The sequence below is a fragment of the Colletotrichum graminicola genome (genome assembly GCF_000149035.1).
Source record: "Colletotrichum graminicola M1.001 genomic scaffold supercont1.22, whole genome shotgun sequence".
Lineage (NCBI taxonomy): Eukaryota > Fungi > Ascomycota > Sordariomycetes > Glomerellales > Glomerellaceae > Colletotrichum > Colletotrichum graminicola.
In genome coordinates this window covers 20,133-43,250 of record NW_007361026.1, presented here as the reverse complement: position 1 = coordinate 43,250, position 23,118 = coordinate 20,133, and the positions used below count along the sequence as shown (strand labels likewise).

At 55.9% G+C, this 23,118-nt stretch overlaps 4 protein-coding genes across 4 annotated transcripts; 3 read left to right on the top strand and 1 right to left on the bottom strand.

Moving 5' to 3' along the window:
* Positions 1-1,137: 1,137 nt before the first annotated feature.
* On the top strand, positions 1,138-3,214 carry GLRG_06060 (uncharacterized protein; the record flags this gene model as incomplete). The annotated part of the gene is made up of 3 exons (XM_008096745.1): positions 1,138-1,405; positions 1,697-2,735; positions 2,794-3,214. The coding sequence occupies 3 exons, from the start codon at positions 1,138-1,140 to the stop codon at positions 3,212-3,214; spliced, it is 1,728 nt and encodes a 575-aa protein (XP_008094936.1).
* A 3,458-nt stretch (positions 3,215-6,672) lies between these two features.
* Positions 6,673-9,891, top strand: GLRG_06059 (TBC domain-containing protein; the record flags this gene model as incomplete). Its single annotated transcript, XM_008096744.1, has 3 exons — positions 6,673-7,140; positions 7,205-7,815; positions 7,947-9,891. 3 exons carry the CDS (start codon positions 6,673-6,675, stop codon positions 9,889-9,891), a joined length of 3,024 nt encoding a protein of 1,007 aa, XP_008094935.1.
* Positions 9,892-14,064: 4,173 nt separating this feature from the next.
* GLRG_06058 (uncharacterized protein) lies at positions 14,065-15,447 on the top strand (the record flags this gene model as incomplete). The annotated part of the gene is made up of 5 exons (XM_008096743.1): positions 14,065-14,140; positions 14,296-14,328; positions 14,409-14,570; positions 14,636-14,937; positions 15,001-15,447. The coding sequence occupies 5 exons, from the start codon at positions 14,065-14,067 to the stop codon at positions 15,445-15,447; spliced, it is 1,020 nt and encodes a 339-aa protein (XP_008094934.1).
* Positions 15,448-16,617: 1,170 nt separating this feature from the next.
* Positions 16,618-22,009, bottom strand: GLRG_06057 (topoisomerase IV; the record flags this gene model as incomplete). Its single annotated transcript, XM_008096742.1, has 2 exons — positions 16,618-18,303; positions 18,356-22,009. 2 exons carry the CDS (start codon positions 22,007-22,009, stop codon positions 16,618-16,620), a joined length of 5,340 nt encoding a protein of 1,779 aa, XP_008094933.1.
* Between the last annotated feature and the right edge of the window lie 1,109 nt (positions 22,010-23,118).

Genomic DNA, 23,118 nt, shown 5'->3' with positions numbered 1-23,118 from the left:
TCCGAGGTCCTCTCTCCCATTCACGGACACGCAGACTGTTGTCGTCTGCCTGTTCCTAGTGGTTTCCTGTCGGGTCGCTCCGCTCCGCTCCGTACCATCCATCTGGTACCGTACGACCTGCCTCTTTTTCTCGTCGAGGTACCCTCGTGGGATCTGACCTGACCTGCCTTGCCTTATCAAGCTCGGCGTCGGCCCTGAATCAAGCCTCAGCCCGGCCAGAGTCTGACACCAGCTGCCTTTGACTTAGGCTTGTCTCACTGGCTCTCAACTCACGACCCCTTCCGCCTCATCTCTTGCCGGCAACCCCTACTCTGACGCCCCATCCCACCACCCGTCATTCTCGTCCATCGGCACCCCCCTTCCTCTGTCCTTCCTTACCTTACCCATCTTCCAGCCCTTTGCTTTCTCGGTTTAACCATCTCACACCCCCGTGCCGTCTGCTGCCGTCTTCCTCGTTACGGACGGGGCATATAGTCAACGAGTACGGACGAGCCCCAGGCAAACGGGCCAGCCCTATCCTAGGCTCCTGTCGTATCATCCAGTCAGGCATTCCCGAGAGCAGACGAGGCACAACCGGATTCGTGCCGAATGCATGCTTGTACCTTGATACGGAAATACATCTTTCGATCCTCACGTCAAATCGCTCCCTTCCTTACCTCACCTCCTTGGGCCAAGACTTTGGCTGTCAGTCTTCGTCTATCCGAGAGACAGCCCAGCCAGTTGATGGTGGCAACCCCTGCTCCCCACCGTCCATCAGGCACCACCAAACCAGCCAGTCATCCTGCCAGCCTAGCCAACCTGCGGTCCGACAGGCTCAGGACCACCTCGACTCACTCCACACACACTCCTCCCGCCGCCCGCCGCTCTCTTCCTTGTTCTCCTCGACTTGTCGAAACGTTGCCCGCTGCGACCACCGCGCCTCTCCCACCCTCCGCCCAGCGTAGCTAGCCAGCCATCCAGCCCGTGTCTGACTCTGACCGAGTCTGAAAGCCAGAGTCTATTGCTACTCTCTTCGCACGACTAGGTCTCACCCCCGACCTGTTCCTTAGACCCGTCGCGTCTGGTCCCCTCCCCCCTCCAAAGCATAATAATAATAGCAGCTCCGCGCCCATCGCATCTCCCCCTCCCGTCCCAGCCATGTACACTCCCGGTTACGGCTTCTCCAATGTCCCTCCGAACTTCAACACCGGCGCCCCACCCTCAAACCAGAACCCTCACATGCAGCCAGGCTCAGTCTCAAATCAAGCCGGGCAACAAATGATGTACAACCCTAATCAATTCGCTGGTATGCCCGGTGGCCAGTCCGGCTTTGTCGGTGGACCCAATCCCGCCATGATGTCGGGCGCTGGTCCTGCAGGCATGATGCAGAACGCCGGTATGCCGCATATGGCTGCCAATGGCCAAAGTAAGCTCTTCCCCTTCTTCGCCCTATTTCTCCCTGTGCTCCCCTCCCCCCAAACGACGTTCGGTAGAGTCTCGTGTCTGCGCTGCGCCCTCTGATGCTGCCATGGCAGCATGTGTCTGTCTCTCTCTGCGTGGTGACCGAAACAAAGGGCATGAAGCGATGGAAACGGGGCTGTCCTAGATTTATCGCGTCGCTACTACCATCGCCACTACGCGTCGGATATGACACTGCAGAATCATCCAAACCTCAGCAACCGAAACACGCGTTCGCTGACCTCAATGTCTTCACCAGTGGCCTTCCAAAACCCCTACCAGGGCAATCCGTACGGCGGCAACATGCCCGCTCCGGGCAGTCAACATCCCAACTTTGGCGGAATGCAAGGCTTCCCGATGAACGCGAGTATGACGCCTCAGCAACAGCAGCAGATCATGATGCAGCAGCAGCAGCAGCGCATGCAAGCCCAGCAGGCGCAGCAGCAGCAGCAGCAGCAGCAGCAACAACAACAACAGCAGCACCAGCAACATCAGCAAGCACAGGGACAACCCAACCAAGGTGGCATGCCGATAAGCTCGACTCCTTCAAGGCCGATGAGCGCGGCACAGGGAGGACACGGTTCCCCGAATAACGCTATGCAACATCAGCAGCAGCAGCAGCAGCAGCAGCAACAACAACATCAACATTCTCAGCAGCAAAACCCTCAGCAGCAGCAGCCGCCGCCGCAACAGCATCAACCGCAGCATCACCAGCCACAACCGCACCCGCAGCCTCAACAACAGCCGCAACAACCTCAGGCTCAACAACTATCGCAACAGCAGCAACAGCAACAGCAACAACCCACTCAGCAGCAACATCAACAGCACCAGCACCAGCAGCACCAGCAACACCAACAAGCGCAGCAGCAGCATCAGCAGCAACATCAACAAGCGCAGCAGCAGCAGCATCAACAGCAACAAGCTCAACAACATCCGCAACAGCAGTCGCAATTCCCGGCGCCGCAGCCCCAGTCTCTCAGCCAAACTCCCACGACCGCCGCACAACAGCATTCAGCGACTGTAACAACTCCTCAGACACCTACGTTTCCCCAACATCACCAGAGCGCGAGTTTGAATGGCGGGTCGTCGTTGGCCACTCCTCTCAGCCCCGGCAGCGAGTCGCGGGAGCAGGAGCGGTTCTCCTTGCTGCTGGAAATAAACCAGGAACTGCTGTTCGAGTCGATGCAGCTGCAACATACCCTGAGCGAGCTGAAGAAAGAAGCAACGATCTCGGGTGAAGCAGAGCAAGCAAGGAAACCTACCCAAGAAGAGTCAGCGGCTCAGCAGGATTACAACCAGTGAGTCAGCAGCGGAGGCCTCTCGTGGCGTAGCAGAACTAACAGACGCTCCCCCTAGCTGTATGCGACGACTTCAAGCGAATCTCGCCTACTTGGCCGCTCTGGCTGACAGGAAGGGGAACGTCCAAGTACCGCCGTCCCCCGCATACCTTTCCTCTCCGCCATTGAACATGACACTAAAAATACGGAATTCGACACCTCCTGGCGACATTCCCGAGAACAACCCAGACCCGACAACAGACCGCGAGGAGCGATCCAAATATCTTACTGAGTTATACACGAAGCTTCAAACGCTGTTCCCCAATGCCGACCCGAAGAAAGAGCCGGCATTCCAGACCCCGGCTCGACCACAGGGAATGGGGCCAGGCCAACGGCCGCCGAGCCATCATGCTAGCCCCTCTATGGCCCAGGCCCAAAGACCCATGCAGATGCAGAACATGCCGGGGCAACATCAACCTCACGGAATGATTTCTTCATAGAAGAAGGACAGATCAAGAGTACTCGAATGGATCATGGCGATGGACGACCCCGGCGTGCAGGCGAAGTAGGGATGATTAAAGAAAAAGGATCAGGTCTGGGGTTTGGCGCAGGCGGCGAACCTTTATTGCCACCAGGCCGCGTTCTTGGCATTGGCCTGCCGCAGCGCACAGGTTTGTGCGAGCCACGGCTGGGACGGCACTGATTGGTGCAGGAGGAGGGGGAAGGGGAGTGCATCAGCCCTCCAAGTTTTGTATAGACTTGTCTCGTTGGAGCCAACGGAGTTGCGGCATATTGTGTTATATACCTGCGAGAGGCGCGATGCCTGTAAGATGATCAAGGCGAATGAATGCAAGATTGGAAAAGACCAGCTTCCGAGCATCGGCCGCCGAATATGGTGCGATCTGCATCCCCGGGGAACTTGTCATTAGCTCGGGTCAGAAGACGCCGATAGCAAGACGGAAGCGAGGTCAACCTCGCCATCCCATGGGAGGAGAGGGCTGAGAGGATTGATCACAAAGACGCGCTTGGATATGGGTGGCATACTCAGTAGGGAGAGTCATCTCGTCCGTCTGTGTACTCTAGTCCCGCGCGGACGGTATTGGTAACAAACGTCTGTGGGCCGCCTTTTGGCACTGCTGTCTCCCCCTCCCCCCTTGACTATCATTGCGAAATTGCCAACTTGGAGAGCAAATCCAGGATTCAAAGATTGGGGGGAGGAGGCCTGAAATGACGAAACCAGAGCGCGTCGCAAGGCACTGGGGGTGGTGAGTTGATCCTTCTCTGCCCCGTCCAGCCATGTGTCGTCGCAGGGATGAAGGCGTCAAATGGCAGACACACATGCTCCAGTCCCGTCCCCCACTCGCCATCGGGGTTGGGCTCTGGCTGCGGATGCGGTTGGGTACTGTGTATCCGTATGTATCCGTAATACCTGGTAAGTAAGAGAATGATTGAGACGAGTAAGGAAGCGGGCCGCCGACGTGGTCAATCTCAAGTGTTTGCAACCCGGGTCGGGGTCGCCGGTCAGACTCTGAATGGAGGTTGCGGCCCTGTCGTTGTGCAGCACACGCGGGAAGCTTGATCAGGGGGAGCGGGACATGATTGGGCGGGTGGTTGGAGGGGCGGGGCACCAACGGGGACTTCTGTACCGTACCTTGCAGGAGGAAGTGGCTGCCTTTTGATTCGTGCTTCTTTGTTACCCTTTTTCTTTTCTTTTTTTTTTCTTTTCCATTTTCCTCAATCGATCCTATTTCCATCTCCTTTTCGCCCCATGTGGGCGCTGCTGCTGTTTTCGTTCGACCGAAATTTGATTCGCCATGGCTTGCACCGACGACCATCTATGACAGGCCAGTGGTGTGTGCAGGAGTCGTTGGCGCTGAACGGGTTGGTTTGATGTCGAGAAATAGGGGGGGCTTGGCTTGATGGTGATATCGATTGTGGACTCTTGAGGAAGAAGAGGAGATGACATGGGCGTCGTGGGGGTAGCAGTCGAGTGACCGTCCCCTTCTTGGCAAGGTGGTCGCTGTAGATTATTCAGAGGCACAACGAATGGGCGTCGGCGTGTGATTTCTCGGTGCCGCATTGTTTATTTGCAGTCAAGCCTCTCTGGGAAATTAACGTTCCTCTCTTGCCGTTCGGCTCACATGACAATGCTGCCGTCAATCAATCAAACTCGGAGCTTGCTGCTGTGCTCGTTCCCGTCGTCCCATCTAGCCTAACCTACCTGCCCGGCGGAAAGTCCGAGCAAGCAGCTGCACACCGACCGCATTGATTGTCATTGAGTGTCAGATGTCAGATGAATGCCGCTGCTGGTAGTTGAAGTATTTTGAAACATATCTTTGCTGTCTGAGAAAGACTGGAATCAAGGAGACAGACGCCTTGCACGTTTTCTGCCCTCTTCCTCTTCTCCTGGACGACGGCATTCCTTGACCACTAGATTCATTCCAGACCAGTCGAGATTAGCCCAATCCCCAGCGGCAACGCAACCCAATCTCGTCTGATCAACCAATTCTCCCTTTCCCCTGTTGCACATCCCGCATTCTTCTCTCTCTCTCTCCTTCTCTCTCCCTCCCTCCCGACAAGCCACAGCCACCTCTGCCAAGCAAGCCCTGGATTTCTCGGACAGGAACCAAGTTCTGTGTAGTGTAGCACACGCGGTGATCTTACACCAATCGGGCTTCAAAAGCCCACCCACGATCCGTGTTACTTGCGCTAGAGGAGCGCCTGGGGGCTTTTGGGAGCACTCTACCAGAGCTCAGTGACGTCTGGACACATACGATAGGCCCACCGTTCTTAGCTTAGGCGGCCGTCCGCCCCCTCACCGAATCCGGAGAGTCACCGCGGGCCGTAGCCGAAAGGTGTTTGGCAGCGAGCATCTTTGAGGTTGGAAGGGGCCGCCAGGAGAAGGGCGGCCCTTCCTCCCAATCCAGACACTGCTGCTGTCGGTGGAAAGTGCTAGTCAAGCCCAAGTCAAGAGCCCACCCGGGAGCCGCCCACCCCAGCGTTTCAGCGTCTTCGGCCCCTCGATGAAACGAGAAATACAGTGGCAGCACTTGACGCGCCAAACCAGGCCAATCCCCTCTTGCGCCGTTCGACCCTGAGGCCATTCTGTCTCTGCCTCCCTCCAGCAGCTCTAACGTAAGCCGCCCATTCTATTCCCGAGCGTCGCAGTCTACAAGGACTTCGTTTGGAGGGGGTGTTGCTTTGGTCTTGTTATTGGTGACCCCTTGTCACCTTCGTTCTAGCGTGCAAGGAAACTGCTGGACAATTTATTTCGGAACCAAAGCCACACACACACACACGCATATACATTTGACACACTCATTTCTGTCTTTCTCATTTACCTCACCCAAGACATCCAAGTCACTCTCCATTGGCATCTGTCACACACGCACCCCTCACCACCCACACTCTGGCTGCCAACCTTGTCGCACATCCCTGATCTGCATTGCTTGCTTTGCTGCATTGTGTCGCCTGACCTCGCGCTCCCTATCGCCACGTATTGGGTACGACCGATTCCCGTCGGCTCGCGAATCGAACAAAAAGAAAAGAGACGAGGAACAAAGAAGACCATACAGCCCGATCTCGAACTCTTCCCACACGTCGAGCCCTCGAACACGGCGAGGCGAGATTATCCTGCGATTTATGAGTCGTGGAAGCAGGGCCGCAGTTGCGCGTACTCGTCGTTGACTGTCCTACCTCTGGACACATTCGACGAGTCCACATTCCAATCACTGCTGCGGTTACTCTCTCTCCCTCTCTGCCGGGAAACACCAACAAACCCGTTGGAGGGGCTGGCCTGGCCATGGAGCTGGCGCTGCAGCAACGGCATCATGAAGTGGAAAACAACACCGAGCTAACACATGCCAAAACCGAACCCAGACCCGCCGCCGCCGCCACTGACGACGACGACGACGACGACGACCACCGGGAGACGCCCAAGATGCCGGCCCATGATTCCATGGTTACCGTCAGGCTGTCCGAGCCGCCTGTCCTGACCGTCAACACGAGCGCCGGCCCCGATTCACTTCCAAGGAGGAGACCCAGCACAGTTCGAGTCGAAAAATTACCACATCCTGTTCAAGAGGTAGAGGAAGCCGAGGTGAAGGACACGCCCGATACCGACGCCGACGACAGCTTGCCCAGTGACCCAGCTACGCCATTACCTGACACGACCGCCAATAAGAATCTCCAGGACGAGCTCGTGGACTGCGAGGAGGTCGACGAAGTGGAGGAAGACCAGGTGATTTCGGTACAAGCTCAAGGAAGCCGGGAAGAGCCTCGGCGCCGGACTATCACCGAGCAGCAGAGACAGGAAACAGGAGAAGTAGCGGAAGAAAAAGAAGAGGAAGACGACGACGAAGAGGTGAATTGGGACGAATTGCAGAAATCAGAAGCAAACGAGCCTAGGGACGCAGACACCGACAGAGTAAGAAAACGCCATTTCTGCTGCTTTCCGCCTCAAGCTCAACAAGGCTAACAAATCCTAACAGTCGACAGCCATGTTGCTTGCAATGCTGGAGCAGGAAAACGACAAGCTAGCTACGAACCCCAAGAGCATCAAAGTACAAGCTGTTGAACAAGTCGCCGCTTCCAATCGCCCCAGACCGCCGTCAATGGCACAATTACGACACATGGTCCACGGACCGACGCCGCCGGCCTTGCGATACTCGATGCTCCCGCCGCCACCGATGACCGACCTCGAGTTCTACGCTGCGCTGGTCAAGGACTACCAACAGACGGCGGCTCGGTTGCCGACTCTCCTCTCGAACAAGATTCGCAAAGGCATCCCTCCCCCCCTGCGAGGGGTCGTATGGCAAAGCATGTCGGGCGCTCGTGACTCGTCGTTGGAGGAGCAATACGACCGGTTTAGTGGGGAGTCGAGCCCTTACGAGCCCATTATCGGCAAAGACCTCGGCCGGAGCTTTCCTGGCGTCGATATGTTCCGCGACCCTGAAGGCGAAGGACAACGCATGCTCGGCAAGGTGTTGAAATGCTTCAGTCTCTACGATACAAAGATTGGATACTGCCAGGGGCTGGCATTTCTGGTTGGTCCGCTGTTGATGCACATGCCTGACAAGCAAGCGTTTTGCGTGTTGGTTCGGTAAGTGTTACCCGAGAAAAAAGAAACAATGTCCAAAACATCATTCGAAAAGAAAAGAAGAAGAAAAAAACACCAACGAAAACAAGGTTTCGGAGGCAAACGCAACGTCGAAGCTAACATTGTATGGTTAGATTGATGGAACGATACGATTTACGGAGCTGTTTTTTGCCAGACCTGTCAGGACTGCATGTTCGCATCCACCAGTTTCGGGAGCTTCTGCGAGAACATATGACACCAGTGTCGAACCACCTGGAGGACCTACAAGTCGATCCAGCGTACGTTTCACAGTGGTTCCTCAGCTTTTTCGCCGTAACGTGCCCCCTGCCAATGCTGTTTCGCATCTACGATGTGATTTTTGCCGAGGGGGCCCCGGAGACCCTTATGCGGGTCGCCCTGTCCCTGATGCAGAAGAACCAAACCCGTATCCTGGCATGCACCGAGCTCGAGGATGTAATGCAACTCCTCCTTTCGAGAGGGCTCTGGGATTGTTACCATTACAACGCAGACGAGTTTGTCCAGGATTTTGTTAGTTTATCGGGCGTTGTCACTCGAGAGAAGTTGCTCCAGTTGGAACAGGGGTACCGAGACGCACAGATCGCTAGCGCAAATGCGGCGCGTTCCTCCGACGTTACCACTGCAGCCTCCCGCTTCCTCGGCCGCATTTGGGCTTCCTCCACCATCATCTCCCCGAAGTCCTCCTCCACCCTTAGCCCGGGCCTCACCGCTCCGTCACGGCCTCTGAGCATGTTGCGCAGGACCACCTCGAAGCAGAGCCTGGCCTCCACCCTCAATTCGATGGAAGCCAGCTCCGTTAGCGTCCTCAGCTCCGCATCCACCGAAGCCACCACCGTGTCCCGAGATTCATCAAACACCGACGATAATTCATCCATCCGCGAATCGACGCCCATCCCTGGCGGCAAGCCATTGTACGGCACCGGCGGCAAGAACAATAAGGAGAATGCTCTGCACACCCAGATCGAAGACCTTCTCACCGCCTTAACCGAACTGCAACGAAACCACGCACAGCTCGCGAGCGAACTACAACAAGAAAGGGAACAGCGCGAGGAGGACAAGCAGGCTGTCCGGTCGCTTCTAGACGGCTTGCGCAAGAAGGCCAGCAACGACTCCGTCAGTACCGACGCGAGCGTCGATACTGTCACAGCAGCCGATGACTCTGCAGCTGAGGCACGCGAGGGAGGCCAGGGAGACGTGTCCACTCCTCCCAAGACTGACGAGCAGGGTAGCCCTTTGCCAGAGGATCTATCGCAGCTCCTCGACGCCGTCGAGGAAAGGTTTGGGCGCCATGGCAGCGGCGATCGCAGAATGTCCCGGGGCGGGTCAACGGCGCAGATGCAACAGGAATTGCAGCAGCTCAAGGACCAGCTCGCCAGTGCGATATCGCAATCCCAGGACTACAACCGAAAGATTCTCGACTTGGACCAGGAGATATCCGCCCTGAAGGACCAAGTGCGAGAATCACACTCGCATACACGCATCTTGCACCAGGACAAACAGCGGCTCGAAAAGCAGATACATAACATGAGGGCGCGGGCATCAGCCGCTGAGGCGGACAGCAACACTCACCAGGGCAGCGATGGGCTCATACGGAAGAGCTCCACGAGCGGCGCTAGCGGCTTGAGAGAGCTGAAGCTTAGTAGGAGCAAGTCGACCCCATCTCAAGCTGGATCGACCTTTAACAAGCGGTCGTCATCCCTGCCGAAGCCGCACGACTCGACCCCTCCACCAGCCACCCAGACGCGTCCTCCGCCGCCAACGGACGACCAACACGAGGCGTTGTTGCTGGAGCTCGTCCAGGCCAAGACCGCCGAAGCTATTGCCAGGCAAGAGGCCGAAGAGACGAAGCAGAAGCTGGAAAGCCTGCGCAAGGCGTATGGTCTCGCGTCCGCTGAGACACCACCGCCAGCGACAGGATCGGCCGCGGCGGCGGCCGCCATGGGCGTCCTCGGTCGCCTCACGGGTGCAGCTACAGAGCCCGCCAAACCCGCGCCGCCGGCGACGAATACAGCTGCGACCGCGACGACTGCGGCGGGAGGCTTCTGGGGTTGGAGGAGATAGACGGGGAGTCGGATCGACTACTTAATGACGATATTGGCGTTTCAACACATGACTAGAGAAGCATTCGGAGTATCTAGCGCATCTTGCATTCTGGTTTTATTCGGTGACGGGTACCAGACCCGTCGCCTCGCCGCCACTGCCTTGTCGTCCGCATTCCAAGAGGGAGTAGACCAACGCATGCTGCATCCGTGGAAGCTGGGTAAGCTCTTCACGTTGGGGGCGGGGGAGGGGGGGCATCTTTTTTCTCTTCTTTCTTCTTCTCACACACGACCCCCATTGCATTGGCATTCAAGATTGTTTACTCACTTTTATTCCTCCTTTTACCCACGAAATGTGGCATCTGAGCTGGGGAGATGGCGCTCCTCACAACCCCCGGGAAGAGACGGAAACGGTTTCGTCTCGGGCCCTTCATGAACTTGTAATTTAATGTACACCGGCCCCATATGCGATTACATGTGTCATGGGCAGATGGACCGGAGCTTTTCCCCTTCTCATTCTCGCTCTGGGATCGCCGAGGTTAAAATACAGGCAAACACTATAGAAACACTACTAGTAGTAACTTTTTTTTTTCTTGAAAGGAAGAATCGAAGGCATGCCAAGTCCTAGTTATGAAGCTACTAATACGAGGTGGAATGAATACTCCAGAGCTTGAACGTGCGCTTCTTTTGCCCAGGTTCATATGCGGTAAGGGAGCATTTCAAAACCAGCCCACGCGCTACGGAGTATACCTGGGTAGCTTAACCCGTCACGATATCAGCCATCAGCGCGTGTAGGTAGTAGGTATGGCATGGCCCATGAGCATCAATCCAGGCCTAGGTGGGCCGGGTCCGTCAACCCCTTTTTTCGGTTGCCCGATTCGGCAGTACCGTGGATCACTCTTTCCCGGTAACATTTACGTTGCACTTTGGGTGGCCGGTTGTTGTTTTTCTGAGGTGGAGTGGCCCCCGTCACAACTGTTTGACCCCTTGGCCTCTGCGTTCCCTCCCATGTCTGGACCCCCAAACCTCGTTGTGGCGGTGCGTTGTGGGAGAATGAGAGACATGCAAAAAAAAAAAAAAAAAAAAAGAGACAAAAAAGAGAGAGAGGCGGATGGGTGGTGCACTGCGGGGCGGTGTGCTCCAAACTCAAAGTCGGGGGGGGGGGGGGGGGGGGTTGTTGTTCATGGTACGTGCGATTTGCATGTGAAAGCTTGGGGCCAGACCAGAAGAACAAGAAAAGAAAAAGAAAAAAAAGTGTGGCGCCAGCTGGCAGTTGGACCCAGGGTATTGCTGGTCTGGGCACACCTACGTATTATTTCCCGGACTTCGTAGCTGTAGTAGGAGTGGGTTCTCCAGAATAGTGTGTAGATGTGTATTCCACTATTGATTAAGAAGTATTTGATTAATGAGTCTGTCTCCTCTCTCCCCTTCCTGCTCGGCGGTCATCCCCCCCCCGACACTTTATGAGGTTGCTGTGACACACGTAGGGGGCAAGCTTTTTTTCGGAGTGAGATTGGCGGGAGGGGCCGGGTAGTTTGGCTTGGTTTGGTGGTCGTGACCTTGGTGGCCGAGAGGTTTCGTAAACCCTCACAAGGGAGGGGCGGGCAGGAGGAGGATAAGTGGACATTTGCCAGCCAGCCGAGCTAAAGCCGTTGACGTTTGGCGTTGGCGTTGCTGTTTGCTCCGTTTCCAGCCCCCCGTCCAAATGTCAGTTGTCAAAGGGGAGGCAGGAAGAAGAGGCTGACGCACGCACTTGTTCCCGCAGGGTGAGCAGCCCCCGGGACCCCCTCCGTCCGGCGGGCCGGGATACCTCGGGTGGCCGCGGCAGCGTTGACGGCGTGGGAGACTACGGAGATGTCTACGAGGTAAAGGTAGACAGTTGTCAGTTCGCGGCGTGCCCGTTGGCTGTGTTTGGCATCATGGTTCGTCTGATGGCCCGTAGCTAGCTCCCTCGCATCGGGTTGACCAGCCGGCCAGGCACGTCGGCGGAAACGCAAAGCGATGCGTTGGCAGTGAGCGAATGATGAATGCCCCCGGGGTACCCCAAGCTGCGAAGCTTAGGGCCCCCGGCAACGCAGGGGGGAGAACGCTCGCCGTGATGGTGATGGTGTCTTGGAAGACCAAGGTGACATGATATCACGAGGTTGTCGTGGCGCGTTGCTGAGGAGGAGGGGCTCGAGGGGGCGGGTCATGAGCTGAACAGTGTGTGCATGGCGTAGCTTGAAAAGCTAGGACCAGGCGTCTTTCTCCCTCCGTGCCGTCCGCTGACTAACTGGGATACATAGTCGAGGCGGTCTGTTTTCCCACCTTTTTTAGGCAATGTATCACGGGCGCGATAGGTGGAGGTGGTGAAAATAGGACGGCATGGCCATTGGCAGGATAGGTGCGGTGGCGTCGCATCGTCTGCCTATTTGTACACTACGGAGGGGGTGATGTGCTGGATAACGGATAGGTAGGAGCTTGAGGACACACAAGCTAGTCTGAAGCATGAGGCGAAAGGGAACAAAACACAAGGCGAGACGAAGAAGGCAGCATCAGATGTCAGCAAAATGCCATGGTTTCAGGATTCCGAGCACACGAGCAAGCCCCCCCTGTCGCTTGAGCCACCCCATGATGAGATGGTCAACAATAATTATGGTGTTCTTCTCTGCTGCAGCTACCTATACGTACAAAAGATACGTACTTGCCCGTTGGGCTGAGAGAGAGGGAGAGAAAGAGTGTGTATGAAATGCAAAGGACGTCACATGCAGGCCGCATAGCTAGCGGCGACGCTGCTACTGTGGGATGACGCCGAAGACTGGGGAGGAGGGGTTCACCTGGCTGGACCGAGGCGACAACACCGTCATTGGGCCAGACGAAGTACAAGTACTCCCGGCAGAGATAGGTAGGCGATTGGTACCGGGCGATTGGATGCTGTGGCATAGCTTTTGCGTCATCAATCCGCAAACAAGCCGGGACGGGCACTAGCCACAGCCTGAACAGGGACCCTCTTTTTCTTTTTTCCAGTCTCTCTCACGCGTCTCTCTCTTCCTTCTGCGTCGTGTACCTACCTTATGTTCTTGCATTCTCCACCATTGCAGTCATTGGTGCGTGTGTGTTTGCCGTAGTACCTAGTGCAGTAGATGGCGTGCATATGGATGGAGTTCAAGGGCGGCCAGGTTGGGCTTGTTGGACCGGTGAGGTAATGCTTGGTTGGGTGAGGTGAACCACCACACCGCAAGGATGAGATGAGGCAATGGACGCGCAAGAGGGAGAGGAAACTTGACGGAAGAGGAGAACAAACAGGAAGCAAATAGGACGACAAAAAAAAAAGGGACAGGAGCTCCTCCTGAAGAGTGCAAGCCGCCGTGGTCACCACTTCAGTACGGATACTACGTGGGGCCTTTGCCGGCTGGGAGGCCCTGTTTGGGAGACAAGAGCGTCACTGCTTCATCCCAGACAGGCAGACAGACACAGGGGACGATGAGGTGTTGCTTTGATTTGCTTTGTTTTGTTTTGCTCAGAAAGAGAGCGTGTGAGGTCTGCTCTTCTGTTCTGCTCTGCTCTGCTGCTGGTCAGGTTTGGCCTGGCCTGGCCTGGCCCGGCCCGGCCTGGCGTTGGCACGGACAGCCAGCCCCCAGTAGGCTTTGCTGTGCTCCTCCTGCTCCTTGCTTTTGATCTTCATTTGCATCACACAGCACTCACCTCATACCCAGAGCAAGTACCGCCGCCGCCGCACCACTCACCACACACAAAGTCTTTTTTATTTTATTTTCCCTCTTCCCTTCCCTTATTTCCCCTGCCTTCCACCTGCTACTACCACTATCCTCTTCTTACCCACACCCACCCACACCCTCCTCGCCCTTCTGGTTTTATCTCCCCTATCTCATTCTGCCTGAGCTTCCAGACCTAAACATCGTCACACAATCCTAACACCTGGCCTTCTCTCGTCCTACAACACCTCTCGCACCCTTCTTTTTTAATCTCAACATCTTCTCCAAGCTTCAGCTTCTGCCTGCTTCCTGCCCCGAAACCAAAAAAAAAAACATCCCTCTCCAACCCATCCTCCCCCACGCAGGCTCCGATTTCTTGAAACGCTCCTAGCTTTCAAGTAGGTACCGGCATCACACGACACCACTTCCCACCGACCGCCAACTCTCCCCAAACACAAGCACCAACACACATCGCAGCAAAAGCTTCGTCGCCATCTTCCATAATGTCTGACTTCCCGGACGCGCCTACCACGGCTCCCTCTGCCAACGGTAACAGCTACATCCAGGCCACCAAGGAGAGTAAGGTACGTCGTTGCTGCTCAGTCCAGAGATCCCGCGACTTCCGCGTCACAGATCTCGCTCCCTCAGGGACCTCCGGCTAATGTGTGCAAGTAGTGTTTCAACCTCGCGTCTTCACCTCTAACGACCCCGACAAGCTAACAATCCCTCCTCAGATGCTGCCGCTGCCTACCAGCAGGTTTCTAACGGTATGCTGTTTTTGCCTTCTACCCGATGACGTCTTTGTGGCGCATCATCACCAAATACTAACCACATTTCTTCTTTCCAGGTCCCGTCGCTCAGAGTGTTAAGGACCAGTCCGCAAAGACTACCACCGAGCTCGGCAACCTTGCCGCCGCTCGCAGAACGCCCTCCAACCCCGCTGCCACTGGCCAGCCCTTGACTCACTACCACTCCTTCTTCTCGGAGCTTATCTCGTGGAACAACCCTCGTATGTGCTAGCCCGGCCCCCCTCCTCCCTGATATTCCGGTCTCCGACTGACAGCCAGCCTACAGGTGCTTCGGCCATCGCCTACAGCTCCATCGTCGCCCTCATCTTCGCTGCCCGCTACCTCGATGTTTTGCGATACAGCTTGAAGCTCACCTGGATGGTGCTTGGCACTACCGTCCTTGCCGAGCTTGCCGGCAAGCTCGTCCTCAACAACGGCCTCGCTACCCAGCTCCGCCCCAGACGTTACTTCGTCATCCCCAGAGAGACGCTCGATGCCGCCATAGGAGACGTCCACGAGCTCGTCAACTTTTTCATCATTGAGGCCCAGCGCATCGTCTTCGCCGAGAACGTTGGTGCTTCTGCCGCTGTAAGTTGCTCGCGTGACAATCCCCACAATAATTGACATCATCGCGACTGACACACCTTGTAGGCTTTCATCGGCTCCTTCATCGCCTACTACCTTGTCAAGATCGTTCCCTTCTGGGGCCTTTCCTTGATCGCCACCACGGCTCTCTTCATGGTCCCCCTCCTGTACACCTCCAACCAGGAGCTCATTGACGCCCAACTCAACCGCGCCGGCGAGGTCATCACCCAACAGACGAACCAGTTCCGCACCGTCGCCAGCAAGCACACCGCCGAGGCCACAAACATCACCAAGCAGTACATGGGTGACTACACTGCCAAGGCTCAGCAGCTGCTCGGCCGCCGCTCCGCCTCTCCCGAGGCTGCTCGCGCCCCCGCCCCTCCCTCCCAGACTCCCGCCGACGTCCGCCCCTCCGTCGAGGAGCAGGACTTCCCTGCTGCTCCCAAATCCGACATCCAGCCCGAGCCGGTTGTCCCGGATGCCGAGGAGCAGACCCCCATGGTCGCCTCCTAAACATATCGTTCGACTGGTTTTCTGAGTGTACACAGTTGAGCAGGCATACGTCGTATGTTGCTCGCTCGACGACAACGGAACGACTCATGACGAACATGAACGAGATCACGCGCACCACCTTTCTCTCTGCGGCTTTGTTGGCGTGTGGTCTGGTTTGCGGGTTGGTTCTGGCAAGGAGTTTTAGTTGCACATAGTCAGCAACGAAAGTGATAATATCAGACAGTGTCTCCAAGCGGAGGCAAGGGACGTGGAACGAATTATCGTGTACGCATGTAGTGTATTGGCCTCTGTTTTATTTGTTTTTCTAGTCGTCTCTTCATGGCACGCGACTATGGCGAAAGGGGGATCATCAGATTGCCTAGGGGACGCAGAGAATCGAGCTGTTTCTACAACCAGTTTCCCACAATTCCCAAATGTGATGTGGGTGTATATGACATGAGCCCCGCGTGTTCGAGGCTAGCAGTAGCTACAACGTTGTATTGAGAGCACCGTGGCTTGGTAACAATGATCCACCAAGACAGATTGGGGCAGACAGTAGCAGCTCCAACAAACATGGGATGACTGGTCAACGATCTGCACCAGCACGTTCCGAGCCCAGCTCCCTCGGCCTGGTCAACCAACGCTTGCCAAAGCCTCCAGATGAATGGGTCGAGGTCGAGTGGAGCTTGGGGGGGGTGCACGATTCACCCGTGCCGGCTCATGAGTCGAAGCCAGGCTCGGGGAAGATAGTGACAGCCCCGCAAGCCTTACGTATGCTCAGCACGGCTCGTTCGAGAAGTTGGTTCAATGGCAAGCACAGAGAGGTTGCGAGGCCCCAGCAATCACCGCCGGTCGAGCGAAGGTACACTGTAGATGGAAATATTGAGGACTCTGAATAGCTACTTTTATGGTTTGGCCCTTCCTTCCCGTTCCATGTAGGAACATGATATAGATATATCACACACAGCAAGTAACAGGCCATCTCAACCCGGAATGGAGCAAAAAATGAATAAGATGTTTCCCAAACAGCAAGAGCAAGAAAGCTGGTTCGAGGAAAGGAAAGCAAAACGGCAGTGGTAATGCCTGCCCTTTTGTGAAACCACCCGCCGTAATCCCCCCCGTTCGCCGATACAATCCCGTGTGCATGCACAAACATACACACACCAAAAGCACATACACGCTCTATCCCCTTTAATCGCTATCCATGTCGAAGGGGTCGTCGCTCTCTGGCTCGTCAACATCCATCTCGCTGTCGTCGTCGATAACATAGGTTGGCTTAGCCTTCGCTTTGGTCGCTGCCGCTCGTCCAGGTCTGCTTCTAGCAGCCGGGCGAGGCGGAGACTCGGCCTCTTCCACCTCCGCGTCATCGTCTTCGTCGTCGCTCAAGACACGCTTGGTCGCTTTCTTTGCGGCGTATGCCTTAGCAGCGGGAGAGAGGGTGGTCTGCTTGGAGGCAGCCTTCGCCTTGGGTTTGGCCTTGGGCACAGGTGCTGCTTCGGCATCCTTGAGCTTGTTTTTCGTTCCCGCAGGACGGCCACGAGCCTTCTTGACAGGTGCAGCAGCGGCAGCCTTAGACTCCTTGGCGGCGGATGTCTTGGAAGCCTTGGTAGCAGGGGCACCGTCGTCGCTCAAGAAGCTATCAACTTCATCGCCCTTGGTAAAGGTCTTGTGGGGAGACGAGCGAGCAAGCATCTCGTAGTTGGTGTCGTCGACGCTATCGTCGTCAAAGTTTCTTGACGCCTTCGTCCTGATCTTGGGCAGAGTGGAGTCGCGCCCGTCAGGGCGGTTCATGGCAAACAGACTAAGTCGACCCTTCTCTTTATCTGTCTTGGGCGCGCCGATGCCTCGAACCAGAGCACCAATGTCTCCGATCTGGCTGTCGTTTGCTTCAGACTCAGACTCGTCGTCCAGGACGTACTTGGACTTCTTTGTCGCAGCAATTCGTTGACCCCTGCCGTTAGCTGAGGGCTTCGCGGGTGCCGGCTCGGGAGAGGCGCTCTTTTCCTCGACGCTTTGGAAATTGTCCTCAGACAGCTCGGACGACTCGTCAAGAACGTACTTCTTCTTCGTCGAAGCAGCTCGTTGCGTACGAGAAGCGTTGCCCTTGGCTTCAGGCTCGACCGATGCGAGCTTCGCGGCAGGCTTGGCTGCGGGCTTCGTTTCGGGCTTGACGCTGGAGCTCTTCTTGCTTCCCAGATTTTCGAAATCGTCGTCACTAGCCAACTCTTCCACACGGGGTGGGGGCTTCTTGGCCGCCACTGGTTTCTGGGCCTGCGAGGAGTTGTCCTCGGTCGCTGACTCTGCCGGGACTGATGTACTCTTCTTGTCCAGGCTGGCGAAGTCCTCGTCATCGGAGTCGCTCAAGGTGTAGATGGGCTTCTTCTTGGTTGCCGCCGCCCTCGGGCGGGTTTCGCTAGGAGCCACTGGCTTGGCGGCGCCCTTGCGACCGAGAGCAGCAAAGTCATCGTCCGAGAAAGCGTCAGACTCGGCCTCCTCCTTCTTGGGCTTCACCTTTGCCTTGTCAAACATGGCGGCAAATCTCTCAGCTGCCTTTTCCGTTACTTTGGGAGCGGCCTTGGCCTTGGCGCCAGCACGTTTCTTCTCTCCAGGCGCGTAATCATCGTCGTCTTTCTTGGCCTTGCGGCCCTTACCAGCACCAATCTTCTTCGACACACGCCTACCGAGTCTGCGGATATTGGTCTGGATTTCAGCGTCTAGGGCCATCTGGTTCTCCCACTCGGCCACGAAGTCGTCGAGGTCCTGGATCCAGAGATCCTTCTCGCCGAGGGCGAGAAGGGCGTCGTGCTCGGCCTTCTTGTTCTCGATCTGCCTCTCCAGTCTCTCGAGGCGCTCGTAGGTCAGAGACCAGATGGGCATCTAGTCAAGATGGTCAGTAACTGAATTGAGCGTCAGGTCAGGGGGCACCAACAGAAAGCAGGTAATCGTAGCCGTTGGTCTGCTCGTCGGTATCCTCCTCATCCTCATCGTTGCCCTCCATGTCCTCGTCTGTGGACTTCTTCTTGACGTTCTTGTCCTTGTTCTTGGGGAAGGCCTCGTACTTTCGCTTGGCGAGCTCCTCGACGAGGACCTGCTTCCTCTTCTTGGCCACAACAAGCTTTCCTTCAATAATCTCCCTGATGAAACGGGCTTGCTCGGAGAGCTTCCTGAAGTCCGAATGGTATACACCAAGCCAGTGCTTCTTGCGCTGGGCGTACATGTCCAGACGGTAGTTGTAGAACTCCTCTAGAATGTCCTCAACCTTTTCATACTTGCGAATCTGGCCACGAGTGTCGAAGGCGACCAAGTTTGAGGTGGCAATCTGCTTGCTGAGCTTGAAGCGCTCCAAGAGACCGTCCGCCAAGATGTCTTTGGTGTGTTTGTCGTCCATCTGAATGACGAAGTGAACGTTCTTGTGGTCGTTGAACTCCTTGTAATCTTTGATCCAAACAGGGCCCTTGGTGCCGCTGATGACCTCCTCCAGCTTCGCCTTGAAGTCATCTGTCCACATGCGGATGGGAAGCTCAGTGACAATGACTTCGCCGGTCCTCTCGTCGATCTCGCAGATGCCGTTGAACTTGTAACGGTCTTTTTCGGACTGCTCGGGGGTGCCCTTCCAACCACGGAACCAAGGCATCATCGGCTGGAAGGCGGCATCCTCTGGGTTCGAGGGATCGAGGCGGCCCATGCGTCTCTTTAGATTGTTGACGATGTCGATCGGGTGGTAGTTGGGGATGGAGGTACTCCAACCAGTACCAATACCATCAGCACCGTTGCAGAGAATCATGGGGATAATTGGCGCATAGACCTTGGGCTCGATTCTCTTCCCGTCCTCGTACTGCGGCTCCAGGTTGGGCTCATCGAGAGGGGAGAAGATCTTCCTGGCGAACGGAGACAGTCTCGTGTGAATGTAACGAGGGCTGGCAGCGTCCGAACCACCGGCAAGACGAGAACCGAAGTTTCCAGAGGGCTCCAGGCAGTTGACATTGTTGGAGCCCACGAAGTTCTGAGCAAGACCAATGATGGTCTGCTGAAGGGAGACTTCACCGTGGTGGTAGGACGTCTGCTCAGAAATATAACCAGCCAATTCAACGACCTTCTGATCCTTGACCAGGTTCCTCTTGAAGCAGGCGTAGATGACCTTACGCTGACCGGGCTTCAGTCCATCGACGACGGAAGGGATGGATCGCATATTATCGGCCATGGAGAAGAGGATGAGTTCCTTGTTGACGAAGTCCGTGTAAGTGATGGACTTGGTCGAGTGGTCAAGGAAAGTACCGGGTACAAAGTTGCCGAGCCACTCCTTTCTGGCGTCCGCCTTCTTCTTGGAGAAGGCGAGGTCGAAAAGCTCCACCTCGTCCGGCTTCATCGTGTCGAACTCCTTGAGATGGTCGTCAAGGTTGGTGAAGTAGACCTGGGCGTCTTCGTTCGAACTGGTACCCAGACCCTTGTAGTACTTGTAGTGCCACCTGGCCAGTTCGCTCCTGTGACCTTCCTTCCACTCCTCATACTGAGGCTGGGTGAAGAAGGACTTGAGGCGAAGCGGCTTCTTTGGGTTGGGTCCCTGCCAGACCTTTACGATGGGAGTGATGAACTCCCGGAAGAAGTCGGGGATTTGCAACAAGGATGGGTACTGAACTTGCAAGAAGTTAATGAGAAGACCCTTGATATGAGAACCGTCGTGATCCTGATCGGCCATGATCATCAGATGGCCGTAGCGTAGACTCTTCGTATCCGTGTAGGTCTGCTTGTGCTTCAGGCCGAGGAACTGCTTGATGTTCTGGATTTCCTGGTTCTTCGTGATCTGGTCGATAGATGCGTCACGGACGTTCAACATCTTACCACGAAGGGGGAAGACTCCGATGCGGTCGGGGTCGAGAATTGCGCGGCCGGCAACAGCCAAACTCTTGGCAGAGTCACCTTCGGTGAGAATGAGTGTGCATTCGTGGCCATGGCGAGTGCCGGCCAAGTTAGCATCAACCAGTTTCGAGTTGCTGATGCGTGATCGCTTGTTTCCGTCGCTCTTGGCCATCATCTTGTCGGCTTTCTTCTCAGCGAAGTCAATGATGTTCTGGATGGCGTCTGATTTGGCGATCTTCTTTAGGAATTCCTCAGTCAAGGCACACTTGCTACCAAACTGGCTGACCTTGGTAGTCATTTGCTCCTTCGTTTGGGAGGTGAATGCGGGATTGTTGACAAGACAGTTGACAAAGATGAAGATGTGATTGCGAATGTGGTTCTGCTTGAGAGCGTGGCCCTTCTTCTTCTTGTCGAGGGTCTTGAGCAGGGAGCCTGTAATCTGGTCGGCAATGTAGTTGACGTGTGTACCACCAGACGTGGTGGCGATGGAGTTGACGAACGAGACCTGCTGGAACGTGCCGTCAGACACGGTGAAGGCAATCTCCCATCTGGGGTGAGCGTCGGTTTTGTCAACTTCGACAACGACCTTGGGCTCGACACCCTCCTCGGCACCACGTTCCTTCGCGATGGCCTTGGCATACATCTCGCAGTAGCCTTTGAAAGCAAGCTTAATGTGGGTGCCGTTAAGGTGCACCTTGATGCCCCGAACGGTACCGGCCATGTCGTAGACGCGTCGGTAGATGAGGGCCTCGAGGTCATCGTCGATGCCAGTCATGCTGAAGCGCTTGAAGTCGGGCTTGAAGGTGACTCGAACAAAGTCGCTAGTCTTGCTGCTGGTGATCTTTGCCTTGCCGCACTTGCTCATGTTGTCGGTCCAGATCTGTTTGTATCTCTTGCCGTTGTTGGAGTCTTGACACTCGAGGGTGAACTGCTCACTGAAGACGTTGCAAAGCTTTGCACCGTAACCGTTACGACCACCAACAGTCTTCTTCTCGTCGTCGTCGTAGTTGGAACCAGTAAGGAGGTGACCGAAGATCATCTCAGGGATGTAAATCTTCTCCTTGCCGTGAATCTCGACCGGGATACCTTTACCGTTGTTCTCAACGGTGATCTCTCCAGCTTCGCGGTCGACGGAGATTTTCATGTAGGTCATGGTAGCGTCGCGTTGCTTGTTGTCGGCGGCGTTGACGAGAATTTCATCAAAAATCTTGTAGAGACCAGGAACGTACGTGACCTTGCGGTATTCCATGAGATTCGTCTCCTTGTTGAACACCCACATGGGTTGCTCGGTTGGCTCCACGGATCCAATGTAGGTATCGGGACGCTTGATGATATGCTCAAGCTGGGTGAGCTTCTGGTAGGTATCGGTGGCCGTCTTCTTGGACTTGGGTCCCGGGGCGGGCTCCTCCTCATCGTCGACCATCATGCTGTCGTTTTCAATTTCCGCAAGAGGGTTCCCGCTTGACTTTTTGGCAGCGGGAGCCTTCTTAAGCTTCTTCGCACTAGGGGGCGTGCTGTCGAAAGCGGATGCGCCATCATCGTCGTCGGATTCGGGCTTCGCCCGCTTCTTCGGCGCGGCCTTCGTCTTCAGAGTGGTTTGCGTCAGTTTCTTCGCCGGCGCCTTCTTGGGGACGGCGGCGGCCTTGGCCTTGGGCTTCTGCGATAAATCAGCATCTGGTCGAGTGTTTGTCCGAGGAGCTGCCGGCTTTGGCGGCAACATAGACATCGTGCCGGGTGCGTTGTGCGGAGGTCATGAAGCAAGGCCCAGGAAGTTTCAACCAAAGAAGTATGGGTTGGAGGGATTGCGCAAATACGGATATGTGACTTGGGGGCTGAAAAAAGTCCTTTCGCCGCAAGTTTGCGACAACCAGGCAAGCCTTCGAGACGGAAGGTAGGCTGTTGTGAATAGTTGTGCGCGGGATGATTGAGGGGCTAATTCATGACCGAGAGGAAGGGGCGACTACACCTCCTTCCTCCAGTTGGGGCGAGAAAGAAGGGTACAGTAGCAGTAACGAGTGTCCACCCAGAGACAGGAATTTCCGTCAAGACCAGGGAAAAATAAGAAGCAAGCATACCGCGGGCGCAAAGTCAGACTCGTCTCCTAAGCTAAACACGGACTCGGCATCGGAATCCATCTTGTACAAGATTCTGCGCTCCCCGAGGCGCGGGGAGATACACGAGAATGGGCGGGAAGCAGCGGTGGTTGATACACTCAACAGTGGTGGTGAAGGTTGCAGATTCGCTCGGCGACAGGTGAAGGAGTACGCAAGTAGGGAATTTGTTCCCAAACGGCTAGCTGGGCGGACCAGGCGCGCAATTGGCACGAACGGTGTTGAGAAAAAGGAGAGGAAGGACGGGAACGAGTGTGCCAGCTCGATCAAGGTCTCTTTACATTGAAGGGAGGAAATATATGGTCGCGTTGGGCGGTTCGCGTGCAGAGGCCTTGGAGTGGATGGGGGGAAGACGTTTTGTTGTTGGTAGCAACCCTTGGGATGTTGATGTTTGGCCCCAAGGTAAACAAATTGGCCAGACTGGAGTCGCGACACACTCCTGGCCTTCTCTGACTGGACCGCGTTTGGCCCCCTTCCCTTTGTTTACTGCCTCAGGCCGCGACGCCTATCACGACGTGGCGCCAGATCTTGGTTCTGCGCTAGAGGCGGGGTGGAGAACCTGCCATGTCTGTCTGCCCCGCCGTCCAATCGAGGCGCCGCGGTGTCACTGAAATTCCGCAACAAACCCAAACGGGCGGGAGATGCCTGACCCACCACTTTAAGCATGGCATGCGGCGTGTTCACTCACGTCTACACTATTACCAGTACTTCACCTGTGGCGATG